This window comes from Equus asinus, chromosome 17, assembly GCF_041296235.1.
Source record: "Equus asinus isolate D_3611 breed Donkey chromosome 17, EquAss-T2T_v2, whole genome shotgun sequence".
Taxonomy (NCBI): Eukaryota; Metazoa; Chordata; class Mammalia; order Perissodactyla; family Equidae; genus Equus; species Equus asinus.
In genome coordinates this window covers 47,041,415-47,062,897 of record NC_091806.1, presented here as the reverse complement: position 1 = coordinate 47,062,897, position 21,483 = coordinate 47,041,415, and the positions used below count along the sequence as shown (strand labels likewise).

The 21,483-nt window shown below is 49.9% G+C and overlaps 1 protein-coding gene across 11 annotated transcripts in view; it reads right to left on the bottom strand.

Annotated features, from left to right (window-relative positions):
* Positions 1-21,065, bottom strand: part of PPFIA1 (PTPRF interacting protein alpha 1) — a 99,294-nt gene extending 78,229 nt beyond the window's left edge. For 4 of the 11 annotated variants that reach the window (XM_070488367.1, XM_070488356.1, XM_070488360.1 and 1 more), the window contains exons 1-2: positions 20,847-21,053; positions 19,320-19,583 (exon numbers count right to left, since the gene is read on the bottom strand). In XM_070488367.1, the coding sequence (XP_070344468.1) occupies positions 19,320-19,583 (264 nt within the window). In that variant the 5' untranslated portion in view covers positions 20,847-21,053. Of the gene's footprint in view, positions 1-8,526; positions 8,883-19,319; positions 19,584-20,846 lie in introns of those variants that run through there. The other 7 variants (XM_070488359.1, XM_070488363.1, XM_070488357.1 and 4 more) reach the window with 4 other exon arrangements.
* Positions 21,066-21,483: the final 418 nt, after the last annotated feature.

The following is a 21,483-nucleotide window of genomic DNA, read 5'->3' as shown; positions in this document are numbered from 1 at the left end:
ACCAGTTTTACCTACCCTCTAACTTAACAAGAAGGGCGTCTCAGAATGAACCAAAGGTCTAAGTACAAAACTGGAACGGAAGCTACTTTATTAGGGATTTCTTCTCGAGGCTCCAGCAAGCTCAGGAGACAGCAATACCAGCTGGAGAAGGAGTAGCCCTATTAATTTGGACAATTCACTGAACAAAAACGTTGGGAGGCACGATGCTAAGCACTCCTAAGACACAAATATTCATTGTAATAACTTTATACGTGCTTATGCTTGACTGGTTTTCAAAATATTTTCCAATATTTATCACATAAAAGTAGATGTCACATACGACAGGAAGGCATACATAATTAGCTCACTTCACAGACTGGAAGACAGGCCCGGGCAGGTTAGCGACCTACAAAGGTCACTTGGCTGATGAGCAACTCGGGACTCAGAGCTCAAGACGACGTCATCTTCAGGGGGAGAGCCCACGGTGAGCACCCAAACCAAGCCCCTGCAGGCTGTACACCCTCCCAGTCACCCGAGTCGGGGTTACGGGGTCTGCAGACAGACACCTCGGATCTAACGAAGGCCCACCTTGTGCAGGGTACAGCGGTGGATGCTTTATTTTAGTTCTCACTAAATCTGCCTATAATATTGGGAAATAAATAGTATCTCTACTTTACAGACGACAAAATGGTCTCAGAGGTGAAATATCTTGGCCAAGATCAGAAAGTTAGTAAGCAGAGGATCCAAGATTTGACACGGGTGTGGAGGGGGAGGTAGAGGAGGAGGGAAGGGTGGGAGGAAGAGGAAGCCACTCAGCAGTCAGTGAAAAAGCAGACTGTTCCACGCTCGCCCAGCAAGCCCACCGCCATCATCCCATGGGGAGAAAGAGGCTGGCCACATGCCCCACAGGCGATCTTTTTGTGATTTCTTTTGCCCCCTCAAGAATGACCTTGATCCTACTCTTTCATCTGCGTTTTTCTTAAAGCTGGTGGCATTTTGAAAAACTGGAGAAAAGATAAAAGGAATAACAGTAAAACCAGCCCCAAGCACCAAATCTGTCGTCTCCTAGAGATGGGAGCGACTCTGAATCCCAGTAGGAATCGGAGTTGGTCCGAGCAGACCTCACAGGGTTGACCTCGGCCTGGAGAGGCAGGTGGGGTCTGATGAAATCGAGGAGAGGGAAAGGCAGTTCCCGAGAAGGGAATCGCGCAGGACGAGGCATCAGGGAAGGGGAGCAGAGTGAACAGACTGGTTGGGCAGAGTGAAGGGGCATTTACAGAGGGAAAGATGTGGGAAAGGTGAATAAAGCCAGAACATGGAGCCATGAATGCCAAACTGCCAAACACCTGCTGCCATGGATAGGCCCCGCCAAAACCTTCTCATGCCAGAGGTCTGGGTTACCCTGGGAGCTAGGTGGCCTGGAAAGGAAGAAAGCACAAGCAAAGCCAACTCATGTAGACACCAAGGCCCCAAGAACGGCCCAAGCTAGGGCACCAGAGCACAAAGGAAAACAGAAACGACGTGAGAGCAGCAAACACGGACAGAGCTGCGGACTGGCCCTGCAGGATGAGCGAGGAAGGGCAGAGGAGGCGCGTGAAGTGGGGAGGGAGGCGGGGAGACTCGAGGCTGACCAAGGAGGAAGGCGGAGCAGGACCCTGGACTGAGACACAGCAGGATGTCTACGGGCCGTCTAAGGGATACGGCAAAACTCGGGGCTGGGCATGCAGGAGCATCCCAAATGTGGAGCTCCAGACAGAAACGTGGCGATCATCTTCAAAAAGGGGACGGGTGACCCCACAGAGACGAAGGAATCTCCAAGATGACGACTAGAGCAGAGGGAGCAGAGGGCTAGGATTTAACGTATTTCCTAGTCATTAGCACAAAACTTTCGTTCAAATGAAAATAATTACCCAAGAATGTGTGGATAGCAAGTGCTTCCTTTCCCTCCGTCCTTCCCGCAGAGGTTTTCCAACTGGAACGAACCTAATGCCCGCCAGCGAGCGCAGCAAACAGAACCACGGAGACCCGAGCACAGGCGGTTCAGGAGCTCCCTGGAAATTAAATTACTGGCAATGCTTAAAGTGACTATAAATTAGCACTACGTGTGTCACTATCTCTTTACATGGCATTACTATAAAACTTCCCACCAGAGGCTCTTCAGACGAATTTACAACTGAAGGAACACCGGCAGCGTTTCAAAGCACAGAGAAACCCGCATCCCGAGTCCCAGACACGGTGGGCAGCGACGCCCTGCCCTCCACAGCTCGTGGGTTTCCAGGCCAGGCGGGGGCACGGGCTCGCAGCCTGGAAGCCGCGGAAAGAGCGGCTACTGTATTAACGCTTTCAGGTCTGCTGGAAACGGCTCCCTTCCCGCAGCGCCCAGCCCTTTGGACACAGTTGGGGAACATGAAGGGGAACGAACTGCACGTTAAGGGTTTGTACAAACTACGCAGAACCTATAATCAGGAATCTGCTTCCACACAATCTCTTAATTCATCGTCGAACTTCGTTAGGAACAACTATTTCTATGGCTTGCACAAGAAAACAACCTCGGAATGCACTTTCTCTCCAACTTAAACCCTTTATTCTAACCACCTACTACTTTGTCCTGCATGGGCCTTTCTCCCACTCTGGTGACTGTCAGGCACCCACCATACACACATCAAAAAGACACGCTGTCCAGTTTGTGAAACTTTCTCACAGAAATGGAGTCAAGATCATCAGGAACGAGAATAAAAGTAACAAACGGGGGCGGGATATAGCTCCAAATCCCTAATTCCCGTCTTTATTTAACACGTGTTCTTTTCCCTTCTGGGGGAAGTCAGGGCAAGGGAGGGGGAGGCGGCAGTTGGCCCCGATAATCCCAGCCAGGAAGAGCGTTCCAGCTGCTATGTAAGTAAACGCTAAACTGCCTTCTCCAGCTGCAGAGGCACAGCTGCAGTGATTTCAGGCATGCTGTCACCGTTTCTCACCTGTTTTGGCTGCCCAGCCTCTGAGCCCCTCCCAGGCCTGGGAACAGCACCGGGCCAGAGGAGCTGAGAGCCCCAGGCACTTACTCTCCCGGCCTCTCCTGCATTTGGGGCAGCGCAGGACGGCCCCAGGTCTGCCAATCTCAGACTTGAGACAAGAAGCGAACAGTGTGCAGAGGCATCCTTTAATCGCGGGCCCCGCCGGGCAAGGATGCGGCAGGGGGGCAGCACTGGACCGAGGCACGCCTGGTGAGGACGCGGCAGGGGGGCAGCAGTGGACCATGGCATGCCTGGTGAGGACGCGGCAGGGGGGCAGCACTGGACCGCGGCACGCCTGGGTGAGGATGTGGCAGGGGGGCAGCAGTGGACCGTGGCACGCCTGGGTGAGGATGTGGCAGGGGGGCAGCAGTGGACCATGGCATGCCTGGTGAGGACGCGGCAGGGGGGCAGCACTGGACCGCGGCACGCCTGGGTGAGGATGTGGCAGGGGGGCAGCAGTGGACCGTGGCACGCCTGGGTGAGGACGCAGCAGGGGGGCAGCACTGGACCACAACACACCCCGGGGGGGGCCTCCAGAGCTCTTCTCCCACCCTCCCATCGACGCGGGGAACCAAAGGCCTTAGAATAATTTATTTCTCTGCACGGATCACCAGGCAGCTTGTCACTAAGCCCCCTGACTCAGCAAGCTTATTTTACTCATTACTTGTATTCTCACAATGTAGAACTTCACCCATCTTTCTCTACGAAAACTATGAACGCACAGTAAAAACACCACCGCCTTTCAGATAAAATACCCCACACTGTGGACATACGGGGTGGAGAGAGAGACTGTCACTCCATCCACCACACATTTGCATACCGTTTGCACTTTTTCTTCATCATTCTCCTTTTTTCCCTATTGGTCACGGTTAACTGCGGGAGTCAGAGGAAAGCACTCTTCACCATAACCAAACTCCACACTCATTCGCTACCGGCCTCTGAAGGGGCTCCCAAACCTCTCCGTGCCTCAATTCCTTCACTGTCAGACGGGCTGCGGAACAGTCCCCTGCCTTCTAGCACTATTTATAGTAGAAAGCATGCTCTACAGTACTGTTATGAGGCTCAGGGAGATAACTCACAGAAAGAGGCTTAGAAGCAATAAATGCTGGCTATTATCTCATTTAATCCCCCAAACATCTGTCTACCCAGCCCTTGGACAGACAGTGCCTAACACATGGCAGACAATCAATATTTGCTGAAGCAAAACCGACAGTTACCGTCCCTAACTGACGGATGAGAACTCCGAAGGCTCAGAGACGAGGTAACTGACACAGGGAACTCGGCGAGGATGGGGCGCGAATCCGCCGACTGCCCACCAGGCTGCTTCCTCCAAGCCTTGCCCACTGGGACCGAGGGAGACGGGGGTTCTACCTACAGAGACGGACGGCAGCACAGGAGACAGGGCGGCACACACCCACACACCTGCTGTCACTGTCCACTGGAGTCAATCTGTCTGCCAGAGGAGGGACAGGCACTCAGCATGTTGTGTAAAGCGCCTTCAAACAGCACGAAGAAGGAGACGCCAGCTTGCTGACGGTCTCCCTTCCGTGTGTATCTCTGCCGGAGGTACAGGAGCTGAGCCACAAAACAGCCGAGTAAAATTCTATACAGGACTTCTTTAACTCTGTGCATCAACTGCATTTCACACTCAGTCAAAAATGAAGTCTTTTATATTTTAATTTGCATGAAAATAACACATCAGACTATCCTATAATTAATACTCAAGACTCTTCAAAATACCCTTGCCCTGCCACAGCTGTTTCTATTGCAGGGCGCGCAGGCTATGGCGACCTCACCTGTCACTCACGTTTTCCCCATGAACTATTTTTTTTTTTTTTAAAGATTTTATTTTTTCCTTTTTCTCCCCAAAGCCCCCAGTACATAGTTGTATATTCTTCGTTGTGGGTCCTTCTAGTTGTGGCATATGGGACGCTGCCTCAGCGTGGTTTGATGAGCAGTGCCATGTCCGCGCCCAGGATTCGAACCAACGAAACACTGGGCTGCCTGCAGCAGAGTGCGCGAACTTAACCACTCAGCCACGGGGCCAGCCCCTTCCCCATGAACTATTTTTAAGGCGGGAGCAAGAGTGTGTCCTAGCTTCTTAGCAGCACCCCGGGATTTCCAGAGATGTTAAGGGCTCAGAGATATTGATTAGTCTTCTTCAGCATGGCGCTACACGAAATCAATTTCCATATTACTACTGGCAAAGGTTTAAAAATACATAGGCAGGAGGGATAATTACCCATTTGCAAAGCAGAAAAACTTGGAAATGCAAGATATGCTTCAAGCTCCCACATTTATTTTCAGAGAAAAAGGAAATTTCCTCCTCAGAATAAGAATGAGCCTCTGGAAGCCAGAAAGAACTCCCTGGGTGGACCTTCCCTGCCAAGCGAACCGCGATCCAAGTCAGCAGAACTCGGCCAAGAGCTTCCTTCCAGCCACAGGGAAAAACCTACCAAGTGGAAACATTTTGTCCGCTCTCTCATGAGCATTAGCAAGCGCCGACAAGGCTTTCCCTATGCTTCATTTCTGAGAGTGAAAGGGGCACGACTGCTAATTGCCTGAGGATAAGAGGCAAAACCCAGGCCTACCCTCAGGCAAACCGGACTGTGGTCCCCCACCTAGAAGGCGTGAGTGGGACAGGGACGGGAGGAGCAAGACTTCCGACTATGCCTTTTTCTACAGTTCTCGTTTTTGAATCACGTAAAAGCTTTATGTATTTGAAGAAAAATTAACTCCAGAAGAAAAATGTAAACCCTAAAATTAAGAAGAAGCAGAAACAAATGAACTTTGCAACTTCCAATAGAAGGCCCGATTTGGGCAGGAACACCAACGGGCACTACAACTGTTTATCAAATGTTGTGTGGTTATGTTACTTCATATTGCTTTAAAACCCATTATTCTAGCTATGTATTCTTAAGATAGGTTTATTCTAAGATCCAAAAGAACTACAAAGAAGCTCTAAAACTTCACTCAACAGGATGATTATAACAATATGATAGTAAAAGGTTTAAACTATTTTACGTGTATCATAGGATAAAAAAATTAAGGCTAATATCATTAGAAATCAAAATTGTCAGTGTAAGACAAGAAATATAAAATAAGGGCCGGCCCCGGGGTCGAGTGGTTAAGTTCATGCGCTCCGCTTCGGGGGCCCAGGGTTTCGCGGGTTCGGATCCTGGGAGCAGACATGGCACTGCTCGTCAGGCCACGCTGAGGTGGCGTCCCACGTGCCACAACTAGAAGGACCTGCAACTAAGATATACAACTATGTATGGGGGGGTTAGGGGAGATAAAGCAGAAAAAAGAAAAAAAGAAATAAAATAAGGGGAAAAAACTAGGTTTAATTTGTAAAGGAAATACCAATAGGAAATCCAGGTTTTTCTTTTTGTCAAGATTTTTGTCCAGCTCTGTCCCGAAAAGAACCTAGATGTGAACCTCTGTGACACCAAGCCCCCAGATACTGATTTCTAAACAGCATTTCCCCACCAAAAGGAACCAGGGCTCCTCAGAGGAACGACTGCAGATCTGAGGCAGGAGAAACACAAAGTGGGTCTGCGACAAATTCTGTGTCAGGAAACAACGGAGCATTCAAAGACTAATAGGGCCCTGGCTAAAGGACACAGGAGCCCAGCTGAGGGGACAATATGAGTATCCAAAGGAATAATGATGATAACTGACTGCGATACACTGAATAAATACAAATGCAAGGGGCCACAGCAACTGAGAGAGAGAAAGAGAACAGAAAGGGATGCTCCTTACTGAAGAGGAGCAGCTAATAAATGAAGGAGGATTGAGTCAGAAAAATCACCGCTTCGCAACCTCCAATACAGGACCCGGTTCGGGCAGGAACACCAGTGGGCACTACGACTACTAGAAGGCCCCAGCTGACCAGGAAGGTCGCTGGGAATGGGCTCCCTGTGGCCCTCCGCAGACCCCCGAGGAAGCTCCGGGAGAGTCCAGCGTGGTCTGCAGTCACAGCCAGGGCCCGCTGCCCCACCTCCAACCACAAGAACGGGCCCACAGGAAATCATGTCCCTCCCGAGGTGATGCCAAAACCAGGGGGAAGGAGGTGAGGCTGGGAGGCAAAAGCGAGAGATGTTAAACCCATGAAGTGGGAATTACACATTATTTATGCTTTAAATGGTTTCTAAAAATAAATAGATGCTGGCATCTATTACTCTTCTAACTTGCTCAGGAATAAAGGATGTAAACACTCTAAGTTGTTATGGTGAACATCCTTATGCAGAAAGTCCCCTCCAGAAAGCAACCATTTCCGGAGCAGAAGTAAAACTGCTTGGGCAGAATACGAGCACTTTTGAAGATCTTTATTCACAGGGCGAAACTGGTTCTCCAAAAGAGTTAGTTATCAAACTACTTAGCAGTCATTAGCATGAAGAATTAGCAAGCAGAACACAGGGTAAGTAAAAAAGACCGCCTTCTCTGAGAACAGCATATTTACAAAGAAGTTTCCAGAAAACGACACATCTGCATGTGAGGAACTGCCCACAGCTCAGCGCAGCTGGCGCCAGACCACAGGGGGCCGGGGCGGGAGAGGCCACGGGAGCCAACCGCTCCTCGAATCACCCTGACGGAAAAAACGGTCCAGCTCTCGCCAGTGCACCTCAGAGGCGGGCTCCGACAGGACAGGCACATGCCTCAGGACCTGCAGACTGCAGGCTGAGGAAGAGGCGAAGCGGGCTCCCCGGTTTCTGAGCCCCTGGCTGGGGGGAGGCCACACTGCTCACAGGAGGAGGGACAGACGAGGGCAAAGGATGGTTGTGGCCGATGTTGAACTTAAGGAACCCAAAGACCACCCAAACGGAGGTAGAGAGTGTGGCGCTGAGGCAGGTCTCTGCGAGACAGAGCAGAGGGCGTGGCTGAAAGTACAGGGATCAGGGGCTCCCCAAGTCCGCCTGCACAGACACCCAGGACAAAACAGCCACGGCTGCAGCCACCGCACCGTCCACACATTTCACCTGCTCCAGCTGAACCCACACAGCCCTTCCGTCCTCTAGTTCTCCTTGCACAACTGAAACATACCTGGGTTATGCGCCCCTTACTACATCCTGACTCTTCGGCACCTAGAACAGTGCCCGCCCCGTAACAGGCACTCGGGAAGTATCTGAACACAGTGCTGTGCACGTGACAGGCGTACACACACAGCCGTTACACATCCGCCACTGAAACATTCTCTATCTCTGCAACATCATACACATGCACACTGCTCTGCGCTCTGTGGGGTGGGCGATGTGAAGGGGACTTTAATGCTGGCCCAAAGCACCAACTTCACAGCTCAACCCAGGCATCAGGAGTGCCTTCTTGGACCAACGGTTCCTACTCCCCATCCGTTCTTGCCTCCAGCTCAACCCATTCTCCACACAGCACCAGCGTCATAAAAACTCACCCAAATCACCTCAACCCCTCCCTGAGAAGCCACAATACCCTCGGGCCCTCAGAAGTCCTTAAAAACAAAACAAAAATCCCAGCTCTGCTGGGGAAGGCTCCACCTGACTCCCAACTCCCTGGTCCCCCTCACCTTGTTCGTCTTTTCCCTCCGCCTCCGGTCCAGGAACCTCCGCAACAGCTTCATGGCCTGACGCGGCCAAGTTGTTCCTTGCCCCCGGCCTTGGCCCCAGCAGGCCCAGCACCGGGAAAGCGCTCAGGCTGGCTCCGCTCAGCTTCAGATCTTGGCTCAAACGTGAGCCCTCCGAAAGGCCTTTGCTGGACCACGGTGTGCACGCAGGCGGCCTGCCCACACACCGGGTCGTGTCTTTCCTCTTAACTACTTCCTCCTGTCAGGGTGCGCTCACAACCTGTACTGATCGTGAGAAAGGATCTGCTCTGTCAGCTCTCTGAGGACTGCGATCCTGTGTGCCTCCACCACTGCCTCCCAGGAGCACGGAACCTGGAACCCGGAACCGTATATAGTCACAGAGGGGCTGGGGGTGGCGCCGGCTCCTGCAGACGATTAAAGGGACAGAAACAGGAAGACAAGAAGGCAGAGCTGGGGGCCGGCCCGGTGGCACAGTGGTTAAGTTCACACTCTTCACTTGGGCGGCGTGGGGTTTGCTGGTTCGGACCCCGGGTGCGGACCTGCACACCACTTGTCAGGCCAGGCTGCGGCAGGCATCCCACACATAAAGTAGAGGAATTATGGGCACGGATGTTAGCTCAGGGCCAGTCTTCCTCAGCAAAAAGAAGAGGATTCACAAAAAGAAAAAAAGAAGGAGGGGCCAGCCCGGTGGCGCAGCAGTTAAGTTTGCACGTTCCGCTTCTCTGCGGCCCAGGGTTCGCCAGTTCGGAACACGGGTGCGGACATGGCACCCCTTGGCATGCCATGCTGTGGTAGGCATCCCACATATAAAGTAGAGGAAGATGGGCATGGATGTTAGCTCAGGGCCAGTCTTCCTCAGCAAAAACAGGAGGACTGGCAGTAGTTAGCTCAGGGCTAATCTTCCTCAAAAAAGAAAAGAAGGCAGGGCTGCTTTCAAAGAGATGGCAAGTTGAGTGTGTAGAAAAGAGAGAAGATGCAAATAGTCCAATACTACTTTGAAGGGATATATTTAACTGTTTCATAAACCAAACACAACAGAAATAAGCCTGATTTTCTGGGGGGTCTGCCACCTCCTCTACAAGAGCAGCAGTCAGTAACGGCCGCCAGAGGGGCACTATCTAAACGGAAGGGGACGTCTAGAATGGACCCTCAGTCAGCAGTCACTGAGCTAGTCTCACCTCATGCGGACTACGAGGTCAATTCTCCCTCATTTACTCACCAGCTTAAGCCCAGGAAGGGCTTGATGAAGCCTTGCTAAGAGCACTCAGGATGAAACGACAGGGGCGCGCCGCACCCCACTGGAGGTTAGAGCAGTCCCCAGGAGAAGCCTGGGTTCCTCCACCCGAGCCTCTCCACTCGGCACCTGCTTCCTGAATAGTAGTAACTCCTCGTTGTGGGGGCCGCACTGCGGAATGTGTAGGAGCACCCCTGCCCCTAGCTGTGACAACCAGAACACCCCAGACACTGCCCAGTGTCTGCACCTTCCTCGGTCCCCCCAACCACCCGAGCTGTCCCCCGCATCATCTTTCGTCCTTTCTCCTCCTGCCGACCGGGCTGCACCTGCACCTTCTTCCTTTCCAGCCCCCAGCACACCTCATACCGCTACCAGTTGAGCCTCGACCTGTGCTCTGACAACCAACACACCCGACACAGGTCGACTCAGGCGTCACGAGGTCGTGGCTTTAAGACCTTACTCCCGAGGGCGTTCTGAGTCCCACAGACACGCCCCGTCTCAGGCATTGGTGGACTCTGGGGGACCCACAACTGGGGTCCCACCCACAATTCAACCCAAATAGATTCTCTTTTCTCAGTCTTACATACTGGAGCTCTCTGAGTGAGACGTCTTATTAAAATCTCATTCGTTGCTTTCAAAAACACTGTAAAATCACTGCACTAGATTTCAAGAACAAAATCTGCATTTTCAACTTTAAAATGAAACTGGAGGGAAGCCTAAAAGCAGTAATTTGTTTAAACACTCAAAGTGAAGACTCACATGTGATCAATTCACAGAATGTCACTTAACCCCTTCCAACTCTTAAGCCTTCTCCTCTGCCACTGCCAGCCTGTCATCACAGAGCCTGCCCTGGGCTGGCTCAGGGCAAGGGGAAGAGGAGGGAGCAGTGCCAGGATGGAGCGTCCGCGCAGCAGCTGAGAGCGGAGCCAGGAGCGGAGGTGCTGCCTGTGTGTCCTGGTGGGGTGGGCCACCTGCTCCGTCTTTCCCTGTGTAAGTGGCTGGGCCAGGGCAAACGGGATGCTGAGTAGAAAAAGAACAGGGGGTACTAAGCAAGGACTAGTGGGTTTAGGTTTCTCTCATAACAATAACGATCACTATACTTACTAGGACTCTGACATCTTGCTTCAGATGGAGAGGGAACACCGATTTGTTTGCCCACGTCCAGCTACATACACGAACAGCTTGCAGGAGATCCACTCACCAAGAACTAGAAAAGCTGGATACACTTTTAAGACTGTTTGAAGGCATCAAGGAGATACTGAGGCAGCCAACTGGAGGGGCAAAGATTCTAAACAAAAGGGCAGCCCACTGAGGCCAGTCTAACATTCCGAGAGCCACTCTCTCCCTCAGGGCATCGGACGATCAGGTGTTCCTCAGGGATTTGGGGAAATGCACCAATAAGCTGGGAAGAAAACAGCAGAAAGCCAAGCAGAAAGTACTGGCTAATAGAGCTCTGGAGAGTTCCATGGGGCTGGGAAGACAGAAATTCAAATACAGGCCTGACAAATCAGACAGGACTTAAGGGGCCAAGATCTCTGAGAAAAGGGAGGCAGAGGAAATGAGCCCAGCACTGTGTAAAAACTGCCTGAGAGGCTGAGCCTTCAGGAATCTCATCGTCTTCAGGCAACAAAAATTGGGCTTCAGGACCTGCCAAGGAGGAAGGGCCCCGGGAAACACTTCAGGCTTTCAGATGGAGACCAAGGAGGCTACACCCTGGGTGAGAGGGCAGATGAAGGCAGCTTATAAGGACTGAGGCTTACAAAGACCGAATCCAGCCTAGAGTCGCTCAGAAGCTGGCTGAACTGAGAGGGTCTGTCCTCTGGGTGTGTGTTAGAGGAAGCTCTGAGGGAAGACAGCATCACCTAGAGTCTCCACAGGTTTTCATCCATAATGCCCAAGGTTTAATTAGAAAAACAACAAGAAACAGGACCAAGAGAAAAAAGGAAAACAGAAATAGAAACAGACCCTGAGGTGACCCATACAGTGTAGTTATCAGATGCAAACTTCAACTAGTCAAAAATAGACTTGACAAAATGAAAATTTTCACCAAAGAATCAAAACAGATTCTAGAACTGAAAAATAGAGTAAGTGAAATTAAGAACCCAATCTATGGGTTTAAGCTCAGGTTGAACACAACTGAAGAGAGGATCAGTGAACCAGAAGACAGGTCAGTAAAAAATAGCCAGATAGAAGTCACAAGAAAAAAGTCTGGAAAATACAGAAGGAGCCCAAAAGACATGCAGGACACGGTAAAAGGTCTAATGTCCATATAAATGGGGACTCCCAAAGTGAGGAAAGACACAACAGGGAGTAAGAAATATCTACAGACAATGGTCAAAACTTGTCTGAAATTGATGAAGGAATCAAGCCATTGACTCAACAAAGAAAACCACATATTGGTTTTCAGCAGTCCTTCTGAGTGTGCCTAAGGCAAGAACCAAGTGTCAAAAGGAGCCAGAGGAAAAAAGGTACCACCTTCAGTGGGACAACAGTAACACTGAGAGCTGACTCTTTAAGGAAAGGGAAGGAAGCCAGACGACAATGGAGTGGCATCTATAAAACGCTGAAAGAAAATAACCACTAACCTGGAATCCTATACCCAATAGAAAGTCTTCAAAAGTGAAGACAAAATATAGACTTTTCAGGAAACAAGAATGAGACAACTCATTGCCCACAGACATAAACTAAAAGAATTATGAAAGCAGTTCTTCAGGGAAAAGAAAAATACGAAAATACAAAATACGAAAAAACAAGGAGTGAAGAGCAACAGAAAGGGTCACTACGAGAATAAACCTTCATAAGCACTAACTGTACAAAACGATGATAATGCCAAAAATGTATCTAAAATTAAAAAGTATGATAATGACACAAGAGGCGGGAGGGAGTTCAATGCAGTTCAAGTGTCAAAGGAAACAGCAGCGTCAGGAGGTAGTAAAAGCAGTAAATAAGGCTCAAATGTAAAATGCACCCTGTATCTAGGAATGTACACAGCCAACAACCTAAGAGAGAAGTACCGAACTAAACATCACGATACGTCTAACAGAAGGCCAGAGAGAAACACAGCACAGCATAGGTGGAACAAACAGAGAACAGATAGTAACATGGTACCTACAAACCAAAATACCAGCAATTATATTTAAATGGAGCAAATGCTCTAATTAAAAGATAAAAATCGTCAAATTGATTAAAATCAAACTAGCTGTATACTCTCCACAGAGGCACGCTTAAAAATACAAGATCACAGACAGGTGAAAGCAAAAGATCCCCAGGCCAACGCTACCTAAGAGAACACCGATGTGGCAAAGATCACTATCAAATAAAGCAGCCTCGACAGCAAGAAGCCTGACTAACGAGGAGCATTTCACAACGATAAAAGTGCAATCCACCAAGAAGATAAAAACGCTAAATCTGAATGCACCTCACAACACGATCTCAAAAGACAGAAAAATTGATAGAAATAGAAAAGGAGAAACAACCAAAGCCAACATCACAGTGGGAGGCTTTAAGACACATCTCTCAGTAACTGATAGAAAAAACAGACCCAAGAAAAGTACGGGTGTAGGGGTCGGCCCAGTGGCGCAGCAGTCAAGTTCCCACGTCCCACTTCGGCGGCCCGGGGTTCGGCGGTTCAGATCCTGGCTGCAGACCTACACACCGCTCATCAAGCCATGCTGTGGCAGGCGCCCCACGTATAAAGTAGAGGGAGACGGGCACAGGTGTTAGCTCAGGGCCAGCCTTCTTCAGCAAAAAGAGGAGGACTGACGGTAGATGTTAGCTCAGGGCTAATCTTCCTCAAAAAAAAAAAGTAAGAGTGTAGAACTGGGCTGCCCAGTAAACAGTCACAGGCAGCTATTAACTACCTGAAACGTGCCTACTTCAAATTGAGACGTGTTGCAAGAACGCACACCCGATTTTACAGACTTACCACAACAAAAAGAAGGCAAAATATTTCAGTACTCTTTTCATGTGGATTACACATTGAAATTGTAATATTTTGGATATTTAGGTTAAATAAAATACATTATCAAAATTAATTTCACCTATTTCTTTTTACTTTATGTAATGTGGTTACTAGAATCTAAATTATATGATTAACAAACTTGATCTAACTGGTATACATACAACACTGCATTCTCACCGATAAATAACATTTTCAAGGGCCCAAGGAACGTTTAACAACAATGAATGTATGCTGGGCCATTAGGAAAGCTCAACTCATTTCAAAACGTTGAAATAATGCAGGGTGTACGTAGAGATTACAACAGACTGACAGTTTACGTCCCCCTAAAATTCGTCAGCCCCAAGGTGATGGTATCAGGAGGCGGGGACTCTGCGAGGTGATTAGTCTGGAGTTGAGAGAGCTCCCTCGCCCCCTCCGCCATGTGAGGACAGTGAGAGGCTGGCCGTCTACGAACCAGGAAGCGGCCCCTCACCAGCCACGGAATCTGCCGGTGCCTTGATCCGGGACTTCACAGCCTCCAGAACGATGCGGATTAAACTTCTGTTGTTCATAAACCAGTTAGTCTATGCATCTGATTATAGCAGCCCCAAAAGACCAAGACAGGGATCTTCATGCAAGGAAGGTAGAAACCAACAAAAAACTAACCAGAGAATCCCCACAAACATTGGGAAGTTAAGTGACATAATTCTTTAAAAACTTTATGAGTAAAAAAGATACCACAATGAACATCAGAACATGTTTTCACACAAGAGATAATGAAAATCTGGCTTTCAAAACTTGCGGGATGCAGCTGAAGGTGCACTTACAGGGCCAGCTGGAGCCTCACATACATAGACTGGAAAAGACGAAAGAGCCAAAATCAGTTAAGCATCTAGCTCAAGAAACTAGAAAAAAGAACAGCAAACAGAACACAAAGTAAATGGAAGGGAAAAGCATAAATTAACAAAATAGAGAACAAATACTAAACAGAAAAATCAATAAAGCCAAAAGCTGTCCTTTGAAAGTGCTACTACAATTCATAAGACTCTAGCAAGACCGATGAAGAAAAAGAGAAAAGGACAAATTACCAATATCAAGAATTTTTAAAAGGGGATATTACAAGAGATCTTGCACAAAATAAGGATATTATGAACCATATTACACTTAATAATTGGAAAGTTTGGGTGGCCTGAACAAATTCCTAGGAAAAAAGAGCATCTTACCCAAACAGACACAAGAAGAAATATAAAATCAGAAAAATCCTATTTCCACGTAAATAACTGAATCTGAAACTAAAAGCCTTCTCACAAAGAAAACCTTACACCAGCTGGTTTTGCTGGTCAATTCTTCCAAAACTGCAAGGAAGAAAACACCAGTCTCACAGGGGCTCTTCTGGGAATCAACAAGGAACGCTTTCCACCTTGTGTTAGGAGACGAGCACGAGCCAAACCTAACAAGGACAACACAAGACAGCAAAGTTACAGACCAAGCTCTCACGAACACAGACGCAACAATCTTAAAATATTAACAAATAAAATCCGGGGAAAGCAGAATACATCAAGGTCAGGTTGGGATTCTTCTAGAATTGCAAACTAAAAGTTAAATCACCACATAAAAGGAAAAAAACTCGACTGTCTCAAAAGATGCAGAAAATGCACTTAAGAAAAGTTAATAATTTAATTCATGATTTAAAAAAACACTTAGCAAACTAATAGAGGAGAATTTCGATATTTCGATAAAAATATTTATGGAAAAGCTACAGCCAACATCAGATATAACAGTGAGATACCGAAAGCCTTCCCTCTGACACTGGGAGGGAGACGAGGATCCCTACCCTCACCACTTCTACTCAGCACTGTGCTGGAGGTCCCAGCCAGGCCAGCGAGGCAAGAAAAAGAAAAACGAGTACAGCGCTTGGAAACAAAAAAGAAAAGAAACTGTCTCTTGCAGACATAGTTGTGAACACGTAGAAAATACAAGAAGAATTACTATTAGAAATAAATGGATTTAGCAAGTGAATACGCAAAAATCAATTCTATCACTATATAACAGTAATAAACAATTACATAATATAATTTATAATAAAATAAGAAATGTGAAATATCTATGAATAAACGTAATTAAACATGTAGACGATACATATACAGAAAACTGAATAGTATGAAGACAAATTAAAGAGCTAAATAAATAGAAGGCTATATTGTGTTCATGGATTTTAAAACCCATGTTTTTTCCCTCCGAGGAAGACTAGCCCTGAGCTAACATCCACTGCCAGTCCTCCTCTTTTGGCTGAGGAAGACTGGCCCTGAGCTAACATCCGTGCCCATCTTCCTCCACTTTATACGTGGGACACCTGCCACAGCACGGCTTGATAAGTGGTGCGCAGGTCCACAGCCGGGATCCGAACCTGCAAACCGTGGGCCGCCAAAGCAGAGCGCAAACTTAACCGCCGCACACCGGGTGGGCCCCTGTAAGACCAATATTAAGAAGCTGTCATTTCTCCCCACGCTAGTCTACAGATGAAACGCAATCTCAGAGAAAATCAGAGCACGTTTTCCGGGGAGAGGCGGCCACGCAGACTCTACATTTTAACCGAGGATGTAAAGGGTGAAGATTAGTCCAGCTAGCCTTGCACAAGAACGAGGCTGGGGGACTCAAATTACCAGATGCCAGGACAGGCGAAATCTACAGCAATTTACACAGTGTGCTGCTTGTGCAAAGACGACAGAAAGACCAACGGGGCAGAGCGGAGTCTAGATCCAGGCCCATATGTTTACGGTCACTTGCCTGATGACACAGACGACACTGTAGTGCACTGGGGAGAGGAGGGTCTGTTTAATAAATTATTCTCGGTCAACTGTATAGCATACACTTAAGGAAAAAAGGGAACCTTGGCCGTTATCTCACACCATAAACAAAAATCACTTCCAGATGGATTACAGGTCTAAATGTGAAAGATAAAATCATAAAGCTTTTACAGGATAATATCTTCATGACCTTTGTGATACTATCTTCCAATGAACACAAAGAGCATTCAATATTACTGAAAAGACTGATCCATCGGGCTAGATTACAATTAAAACTTCTGCTTATCAAGACACCACTGAGAGCGAAAGGGCAAACATACACAAGAATGTAAAAAAAACCTGCCACACACACATGTACTCAGAATATATAACTTGTACTCAGAATATATGAAAAGAACTCCTTCGACTCAGTAAGAAACAACACAGAAAACCCAATCGAAAAACGGGCAAAGGACAAGCACTCACAAGAGAGGATCTCGAAACCGCCAACAGACAGACACAAGGAGGCTGCTTCTGCGCGCCACCGGGCAGCGGCCAGCCCACAGCACACTGAGCTTCCTCCACTCGGCGCCCACCGGACAGCCGCAACGAACGAGCTGACGACACCAAGCGCTGGGGAACGGCGGATGGCTCACACACGGCCGGCGGCAGCACCGCCACTTTGGGCAGCGTCTACCCAGGCTGGACAGACGCAGACCCTGGCCCTCTGCAGTGCCACTCCTGTGAACACCAACAGAAACGCATACACACCTGCACCACAGAAACAAGCACGAATACGCAGGGCGGCGTTCGTCTGAACTAGGAACATCCAGAATACCCAAGAATGGCAGAAAGAATAAATGACGGTAAATTCAGAGACTGGCTTCCTGGGCAGCAGACAAGAAAGAACAAAGCTACGAGACAACGCGAGTGGATCCCACAAGGATACTACTGAATGAAAGAACCAAGAAACCAAATGTACGTATAACTTTATTTCACTTAGACAGTCAAGCACACGGGAAAGACATCAATGGTGGAAAGCCAAGACCACCACCGGCTTTGGGGGACAGTTCCTGGGAGTGGGGACGAGGGGGCTTCTGGGAAGCTTGGCCATGTTTCACTCCTTAATGTAGGCGGTAGTTACGAGAGTGTGTTCACTTAGTGAAAAAGTCACTGAGGTGCACACTTACGCTTGGGGAAATTCTCTGATGTATGCTACAGCTAAATCTTTTATAAGTACAGCATTATGTGCCGACATAACGTGCCAGGAAGACAAATGCATTTAGTTAAGCACACGCCTCTCTGGTCACACTATTAGCCACGAAACATGAGACAGGCACCAGGAATCGGAAGGGTCCTGAAAGTGTTCACTCAGTGGTTCCTGCGTTTCTGAAACGCTGGGCTCAGGGACCGCTGATGTCACCGCCTTCTCCACCCGGCGAGGCATTTCCAGGCTACAACGCTGAGCAGTGGCTGGAAACAAACCACTGAGCGACCGGCTCCTCCGCCGCTGCGACGGCCTCCGCTGCTCCAGACTGGACTGCACACACTCCTGTCCCTTCCCTGCGAGGGCCCCTGAGCCCATTCTCTCAAAATGTGATATTTTACCTTATCAAATGTGCGGTATCTGACACACACTTCAGTGTAAGTACCCCAAATTACATGAAAACAAACACAGTTACAAAACCAAACAAACAAAACTACTGAAAAGATAAATATATGAAAATCCCAGTAAAACATAATTTGGCCAATCCTTCTAAGCTGTGGTAATAAAATTTGACCTAAACGAACTTGGTAATTTATAAGATTCAGAGGACAAAAAACTTAATGATTCTCTAACCCAACAGAGAAGGAGCATTATAGCCCTGCATAGCGCGAATTAGTTGTTAAAAAGGAAATCCAAATGTTTGGCTAATCAGTCTTTCAGGAGGACTGACTAAGCCAAGAAGCGCATGAAGCTTGTCATTACTCATCTCCTAGCTCAGTGCTGCAGACCCATCACGAGAGTGTAAGTGTGCACCCACTCGGTCCACCTGAAAGCACCACAGAGGCACCTGTTACGAGCAAGTAAAACGGCACCACGACAGCCCAGAGGCCCCCGGAACCCACGTACCCTCCACTTTCCCAGGTGCCACTTTCCTCCTTCACCTGCCATGACACCCTCACTCAGCTCCCGAAGGAAAGGCTCTGACACCCTGGTCCCAACGCCAACACACCCGGACTAACAAGTTCAGTGTGACTCTAAGCTTTGTAACTCTCATCCGCCAAGGACAAAGTTCCAAAGGGGTCAACCTCCAGTCTTCCACCCCCTAAAACAGATTTGATTTACAAAACACAGGTGTTCTAATAAAGGTGGTGTGTAAAAATATTTTCTCTGTGAAATCCATCCTATTTGTCCACTAAATTTCATTAGGAAATTGGAAATATATGATGAAACCCACGGGAAATACACATTCAGCGAGAAATGGCTTAAGACGACAGGTCAGAAGGCACCACACAGCCTGGGTGCTCCATGGCCCTTTTTCAAAAACTCTGGGGCCCTCTCCTGAATCTAGGCAGTTTCTTCTGCTGCCCAAAGAAAGGAAAGGGCATTATGAGGTATTTTCACCTGACTTTAGAGCACCACAGTCTGTTCTCCCTAAGATGTTGAACCCTGGAGAACCTTCTCTATACGTGGCTTACGAATACCAGAAGCACACTTCCCACGTGGTCACGCAGAACACTCATCTGAGATAGTAACACCACAGAAGACGACACATCAAATAACGTTCAGTGGAAACCAATCTGCAGGGTTCCAGGAGAAAGGCCTCCGTACCTGCGGGAGGGCAGTGTTCAGCTGCCTCTGCAAGGAATCTCTTTCATGGCCAACCTCGTGTAACTTCCCCTGGGTTAACGCCAGCGTCTCCTGAGTCTCTCTCAGTGTGTCAAGAAGACGGTCCCTCTCTTCGAGCATGGACACCATCAACTGTTCAAAATGTGAATCCGCGTCTGGCTGCGAAGGGGAGCCGGACCCATGGCTCCCACTTCCTCCCGGGGGGCCTTCTGCTTCACTGATGGTCGGCATCACCTCGCACATCATCTTGAAATAAAAGACCCAGACTGTAGTCATTAAGTGCAAAATAAAGGCTCCCACAAATCCGCAACTTTATTGCTATCTGTAGCCAGTAAATCAAAGGTTGACAGCCTCATTTTTCTCAGATCTGTTAAGCTCTGTATATAAATACGCTGGGAAAACACACACATGCAAATCCTAAGAGCTGGAACACTCAAGATGAAGACAATAATCCAGTGAAGGGGTGAAGTCCAACGAGGACTACCCCTCACATAAAGAACAAACCCTGCGGCATTCTGTTTGCAACGCTGTACTTTCTAGTTGTTGAAAACAAGCGTGCTTCTGTAACCTATTCTTTTTTTTTTTTTTTTTCCCTATTTCCCGGTGGGGGAGAGAAAGTCAAAACACGTGCCACCCAATCATGTTTCAGGAAAAGCACAGAAGGAGCACACAGCCAGTAAAACTGACAAGCACAAAATCCATCAGGCATCTTACAGGAATGTGTGCAGTCAGCTCCTGGGAAGGACTGACGGCTCCCTGAATTCTTGGGCTGGATTTGGTGAGCGCTAAAAGGAACTGGATTCGTTAAGCGCTGGGGAGAGGTGTTTTTCAATGGCTGCAATGGTTGGTCAGTCAACCTAACTTACGTAAGGTAATAGCCAAAAAAAAAAAAAAAAATTCCATAATGGAAATACAGCAGGTCGATAACAGCCGGGGACGGCTGGGAAGGAAGGAAAAGTGAAAGGTGAGATTAGGAGAGGCTATTAAGTGTCTCAAATATAATGACCGGGCGAGGGGGAAGAGGGGCCGGTTCCTGACGCTGCTGGCGGGGCTGGGGGCTCCAGGTGCGGCGGACCCCCGAGAGGGGATGCTCCAGACCGCGCACCTGACAGTGATGACGACCTCCAACCCGCTCGCACCTCCACCAGGTGCTGCAGAGTCCCCGGACCCCGGCGGGGTGAGACCCGTGGACAGCGGGCTTCTCGCGGCCACAGGTCCTCGCCCCCTGAGCCCGGCGCTGGGGTCACCGTGCGCTGGGGTCACCCGGCGCTGGGGTCAGAGGAGCGAGAGGCGCGCGGCCCCGAGAGCCCGTCCCTTGGGGGCGCGTCCGCCGGGGGTCCCGCGGGCGCTCGCAGGGCTCCCCGGCGGGACTCCGCGGGCCTCGCCCCAGCCGCCCGCGCCCCGGAGCGCCCCGCTCCCCGGGGTCCGACCCGAATCGGCCGGGCGGCCGCCGCGGGAGGGGGCCGGACCCGCTCCGCCCGCGCCTGCCTCAGTCTCCCGCTCCCTTACCTTGCTCGCCGGCGCGAGCGGCCGAGGAGGCTCCGCGGCGGCTCGCGGGCGGCTGCGCGCTCCGGGCGAGCTGGGGGCCCGACCAAGGCAGCCCGCGCCCGCCCCGCGCCCGCGGCCCCGCCGGTCACTAAGGCCGGCCCGCCGCCGGACACTGGCGGAGCGGAGGAGGAGCGGGCCCGGCTGCGCGTCGCCGGCGTCAACGTGCCCGACGTCGGGCGCGTCGGCGCAGCGTCAGCACAGAGCGCCGCCGGCCCGCCCCGCCCCCCCAGGAGAGGAGCCGCGGCGGCCCAATGCGCAAGCGCCGCCTCTTCAGGTGGGGCGGGCTGCGATTGGCTGGCCGCAGTCGGGGCCACGCCCCCTCCGGGCCCCGCCCCCAAGGCCCGGCTCAGGTGCGGTCGTCTCCGCCCAGCCGGTGCTCCGGCCTCTGGTCCTCGCCCCGGGGGAATCTTCCACCTCCAGGGCTGCCCCCAAATCTTTTCCTACAGCCACGGGGACCCCAAAGGCCGTTATCGAGCGTCTGCTGTGCATCCAGACACTCCCCACACGTCACGTCCACACACCTTCCAGGAGAGCGCGCCCAGGCGCAGGTCACCTGCTCGCAGCCGGTCGGAGCCCGCGGTGTCGCCTCTCCTTGGAA